Raw genomic sequence first — 6,170 nt, forward strand, 5'->3', positions numbered from 1 at the left:
ATATATATATATATATATATATATATATATATATATATATAAACACACATATATGCATACTTTTTGTTACATTATGGTAATAAGAATAGGGCTTTTTCTTAATTTTCATAAAAAAATAATAATGCTTTGATGTAAATAATAGACTTGGATTTGATGGAGATTCACCTATTCATCTGAAGGAAGATCAGTCTTAGTATTCCTTCAGAACATGTCACATGTTGACTTCTGTGAAAAAGCCAAAAGACTACGTCACACTGTTTTCCTGTGGACTGCTTGAGACAATCAGGTTGATTGTTTTCTTTACAAATTATAGCACGTCTAGATATGTACAGATACATTATCTGTGTGTAATATTTCACATGACAAAATAATTCTTTATTTGTCAAAGAAAATAAAGTGTTCCTATGATGGTTTTCTGAATGTGGATGCTTCAGGTTGACTTCCTGTAGGTGTGTGCGGCGGCTCAGGTAAACAGCCAATGTCAGTGTGTGTTGTGTCAGTGGATTATTGGAGCAGAGAAATCAACCCGTGGCTCTGTGAAGAGTGACGGTAACACTGTCCACATCACACCACTGAGACCAGCCACACTCAGGAGACCCAGGAGGTGAGTAAACATTTATTAACACTCACTGTTAACTTCTAGTGTTGAGTAGAGTGTGTGTGAAAATGTTGTTAAATTTGGAATTCTTCGTTCTTTTTAATAATATTTAAATGCATTTGGTGCGTTAAGTCATTATTTTCATTAATGTCATCAGTTTAAATGAAGGCTGTTTGATTTCAGTCTATGTAATATAAATGTAATGTAGAATTTGATATATTTCTAAATGTTTTATACTATTTAAGTATAATATGGAAATATTTAACATTTCACATATAATATAAAACATTTTTATGCTGATATTACATTAAACAACTTCATTTGATTATAAAAAGTGTACAGTAAATACAGTATGCCATTACAGTATTGCAATGTTTTTTAAAAAATCCAAAATTTAAAAAAATGTATGAGACTTAACTATTTCTGAAAATAACTATTAATATTTAAATATATATATTTTTATTCATTATTTTTATCCATTTAATTTTCTGTTATGTCAAATTAAGCAAACTATGTTGGTAACACTTTACAAATACGGTGTTATTAGTTAATGTTAATGATATAACTAACATCAACTTACAATAATACATTTGTTACAGTATTTATTCATCTGAATGTTAATTACTAAAAAATGACAACTGTTCATTGTTAGTTCATAGTAACTCTGGTTCATTAAATAATATTAACAGATACAACTTCTGATTTTATTAAGGTATTAGTAAATTAACAACATTAAGATTTGCTATGCTGTGCTTTAGAATCATTTTTCATTGTTAGTTCATTTTAACCGATGTAGTTAACTAATGTTAACAAATGGAACCTTATTGTAAAGTGTTACCAGCATCTTATTAGTTTAGATATACTCCAGTGTTTATTTCAGTAGGTTTTGGACTAAAAGCTCTTTTCTCTATTACTAGCACAGCATTACTAGACCCGATATTTTGTTGTAGATATTTTGATAAGTTGCAAATAAAGATTATTGGATTGTGTTTTACAAGAAAATACTATTTTAGTCTTTCTATTTCATAATTTCACATTTAATTCAGTGTGTTACCACTTTTTGCAATTTCTGAGTGGAAATAAGTCAATCCTACACCATTTTTTTTCTCAAGTGAGGCATTGTTATAGATTACTCATTCACTTCCAGTATCTTCTGCCGATGATTTAGGCAGAATACTGTAACTTATTGAACTTGCCATTGTTCTTTCTTGCACAAGAAGGAAAACACATTAAGAGCTTATACCGAGCATCTGGCTGTTAAGACTCGGCTCAGATTGAAAATCTAAAACCATCTGGTGAGAAAGGTGCGGAGCAGCATCAGATCGGAGCATCTGTCAAAAGTGAAGAGCGTCAGCAGGCCGTCTGGTAGTGCTGGGCGGTATGACCAAAAATGTATATCACGGCTCATCCCAGTTACAGTGCCATTTTAAACTATTTTAATGCATTCTTGCTGAATAAAAGTATTAATTTCTTTAAAAAAGCAGCCTGTATCACACAAATATTCATCACAGATCGAGAGAAGGCACCTCTCAAGGGAACTCTACTAAATTAATGTATATGTTTCTGAGATCTTAAAGACGGTTTCCAAGAGAGTATCTGCGACTTCCATAAACTGTATTCGGCTCAATGTAATTTGCCATGAGCATCCACTGATTACAGCAGCCATCGGCCTTAATGTAATTTAGTTCATATTAATAGTACAGGCTGTCACTAACAAGGTCATGGGAAAATACAAAGACACTTGTAACATGCATTGGTGTAAGCGTATACCTGCCATATCTAACCCATTCCCATCTATGATTGCTCTATAATTACGCTGACATGTAATCTGTCTAGTCTAGTTTGTTTAGCCCAGAGCTGTGCGATTGGCATGAGGACCATGTCAAAAATACAGTATAATTATATCTCTGATTACAAATACTAAACAGTAAGGGTGAAAGAAGTTCTTGGCTGTCAGTAATCTATGGAATATTGTTGATGCAATTGTTATTGTAGATCCATTGGGATAAAATTCCTAAGAGTTTGTGTGTTACTGGTTAAGGTCTTTGCAAAGAAAACAAACTGCTGTCAGAGGTTATTACAATCTAATCGAAATAAGCTAATGTTGAACCTTTTATGGCTATGTGTTGAACTTAAGTTTTTGTAAATTCTTAGTTGTTTGTTCCACGTCCATCTAAGAGCAACATTGTGTACCTGCCCTAGAGCGTTGCTCACTTGATTTTGCATTTAGGACATGAATAGGATGCAAATTGTTGTGTAATATTTGGCTGGTGTGTATACTTCTCTTTTTTTCACATCTGTTTTGTGGTACTCTATGATTCATAATGCTGATAACGGCAGATGTTAGTAATATTCAGATTAGTAATATTAGCTAGTTATATTCAGTGTTGGGGGTAATATATTACAAGTAACGCAAGTTACGTAATCAGATTACTTTTTTCAAGTAACTAGTAAAGTAACGCATTACTTTCCATAAAAAAGTAACTAAGTAACGTAATTAGTTACTTTTTTTATGGAGTAATGCAATATTGTAATGCATTACTTTTAAAAGTAACTTTCCCCAACACTGGTTATATTACAGTTAGTAATTATATTATCAGTTAGTAATATTAGTAATATTCAAGCAGTAGCTCATCATTCATTTAGATGAAGTTGAAGTTACTTGTGCAACTCTTAAAGCATATCTTGCTTTATGAGGGCTAGTTACTGCAGTATTTATGCAATTATTAGGAATTACCCCTAGTCGTGTACTCATTTGCTTTGTTGATGTTAGTGATCTTGGACTTTACACTGACACCTAGTGGCTTGGATGCAGAATCACATAAGTTACCAGTGCTGTTGATCAAATGTAGTTATTCTTGATTCATTTATTAATTTATATTAATTTAGTTATAGTGCTAACAAAAGCCCATGCAGACAACTAAAAGCTGGAATACTACTTGACTTTAAAAATCTGAACAACATTAAAACATTAGGCAATCATTAGGCATTGCTGACTAACTTTAGAAATAGTAATTGAGAAAAACTGGGCAATATATTAGGGTGACCGTACGTCCTCCATTCCCCGGACCAGACTAAGAAAACACGTCCGGCCGTCCGCCCAAAATGTCCGGGATTCGGTTGTTTACTTAGTCCTGCTCCCACTGAATTGTTGACCATTGCCGCCTGCTCCCGCGAATTTCATGTCCACTCCTTTAAACAGTCTAATTTTGTAGCCTATATAATTTTGGCGCATCAAGTACCCGCTCTCAGTATGCTGAGTATTTAAATCTTAAAATCTGTTAAAATCTATTTAAATCTCTTTTGAATGAGCGTTCGTGCTGTTCACTTTCGATTTCGCGATCTCATGCACTCTGTGTAAAGGGAGCACATCTTACAAGATCAGATATTTGTCAATGAGCTCAGGATCTGTTGAGCAGCAAATACTCCAGCATGGTCTTGTCAGTCATCTCTCCTAATTCTTGAACTATGATCAGTCAAATCTGACTCCGGCAGCTCTTCTTGGTTGCAGGGTTGCCAAGTCCGTGTTTTTTCCACATAATTGGGCTACTTTTAAACTGTTGCCATGGGTTGATTTTCCCAAGTGGGTTTAAAGGTTTGAAATATTGCAAAACTTAATTTATATTAACTGTTCACTCCTAGTGGAATAACCTTCCCAACTCAATCCAAGCTGCTGAGTCCTTAATCATTTTCAAGAAACAACTGAAAACACATGTCTTTCATCTTCATTTGACCCTCTAAATCTAGAGCCCTCTTCTAATGCTAATTCTAATTTTATCTGCTTGTTTTTTTAATTTAAAAACTTAACCCTCTAACATTTGCATTCTATTTCTATTTCTATTCTAGCTAGAAATTCGTTTGACTTATTTTCTTTTTATTTATTATAAATAATGACCTTCTAACACTAGCATTATCTATTCTTTTCTGTTTTATTGACCTGTTTTATATTTATTTATTATAAAAACAAAACAAGCAACAAAAAAAAAAACCTTGCTATGTATATTGTATACTGTGTTGGGCAAACCCCGCCCCCGAAACCCGTCTCCTCTGTCCTCTTTTTGGACAACTAAAATATGGTCACCCTACAATATATACACTAAACGATTGAGGATCACACACTAGCAGACTTTCAAGTCATTCTGAATGCAACAAACTTACACAGAAACATGCATCTTGTTGCTTGGAGATGCATGACAAATTAAAACATATGTGTCTAAAATATCTAACATGTCTGATATCCTCCGACTGCATGCATTCATAATCTGGAGCTAAAAAAATTGGAAACTGTGTCCATCATTCAATACATGATTTCCTGAAAAATCTGCCAATTCCAACTGTCCAAAATCTGCAGACTGGTTCTGATTTTTGGTAAAAAGCTGCGATTCATCTGCAAATCTGGGTCAAAATGTGGGCATAAGCCATGTACTCTATTTCAGCCTTATTTCAAAATTGTGTGTATTATTTCTAGGATGAAACCATCATAAGCATTTTTTTCTGGTCTGTAGATAAAAAAAATTGCGATATCTGTAATGTAAGTAATAGGGTTGCAAGTTAAATATAGATTGTGTGTTTGTAGTCAGAATAGGACTGACATGTTCCCAGTTGGCTCCATTTTGATGTAGACTTGGCATGTAAACTGCAAGTTATGAAAAACTTTGGTTTAGATCTCATCAGATGATGTGTGACATTGATGTTATTGTGTAAAAATCAAATGGAAAGATGTCTCTTTTGTGTTTTGATGTTTCAGTATGTGTTCAGCCTGGAGAACTGGGTTCTCACGGGTTTCCAGGGCGGCTATCCAACCCTCAATCCCCGCTCTTCCTGTGAGCCTACGGCAACCTGTCCTCCTTACTGGATGATGTTCAGCAGCCCTCAGGAGAGTAGGTTAGCCAGCCGCTGGAGCAGTGACTTCTGGGAGCCCAACCCTCATCCCCGCAGCCGCAGCTTAAATGCTGCTCACTACCACACGATGAACGCCCGAGTCAGATTCACCATTTCTGACTCTGAAGATGAAGAATTTACAGAAGAAGATGGTCTTGCTGAGGGTGAAGCACAGTCCAAACGGGGTGGTTCGGGTTTGCCAAGACAAGGACCAGGGTTGAAAGACTTGCACGCTTGTGGATCATCAAACTTCCTCAAGCTGCCTTCACCTTGCAGCCTCTCCACACAGCTCCAGGGGACGTCGACTTCCCTCTGCAGGTGTAACTCACCCAAAAGAAACTTCCAGAGGAGTCAGAGCTCTGCTGGTCATACTAATGCATCTTCCACAATCTCCCCCGACAACTTACAGTTTGAATGCATCAACAATCCCACCCCAAAGGTAAGACATCTTCGACTTCATCTCTTACGATCCTTCTCCGAGTCCACACTTTGGTTCTAAAATGAAGTGCACTGGTAACACTTTATTTTAAGGTGTCCTTATTACACATGCTACATGTACTTACTATTATAATAACAATAAATTATGCATAATTGCATGCAAGTAACCCTAAACCAAACCCTAATCCTAACCCTAACCATATAGTAAGTACATGTAGTTAATCAATATTATTCAGTACTTAAATGTATAATT

At 35.2% G+C, this 6,170-nt stretch overlaps 1 protein-coding gene across 1 annotated transcript in view; it reads left to right on the forward strand.

Annotated features, from left to right (window-relative positions):
- Positions 1 to 5,336: 5,336 nt before the first annotated feature.
- The window catches only part of LOC107662325 (ubiquitin-associated protein 1-like), an 18,173-nt gene continuing 17,339 nt past the window's right edge, over positions 5,337 to 6,170 (forward strand). The window contains exon 1 of the mRNA XM_016452311.1: positions 5,337 to 5,918. Within this exon, the coding sequence (XP_016307797.1) occupies positions 5,337 to 5,918 (582 nt within the window). The remainder of the gene's footprint in view (positions 5,919 to 6,170) is intronic.

The sequence above is a fragment of the Sinocyclocheilus anshuiensis genome, unplaced genomic scaffold, assembly GCF_001515605.1.
Source record: "Sinocyclocheilus anshuiensis isolate Anshui unplaced genomic scaffold, SAMN03320099.WGS_v1.1 scaffold579, whole genome shotgun sequence".
NCBI lineage: Eukaryota > Metazoa > Chordata > Actinopteri > Cypriniformes > Cyprinidae > Sinocyclocheilus > Sinocyclocheilus anshuiensis.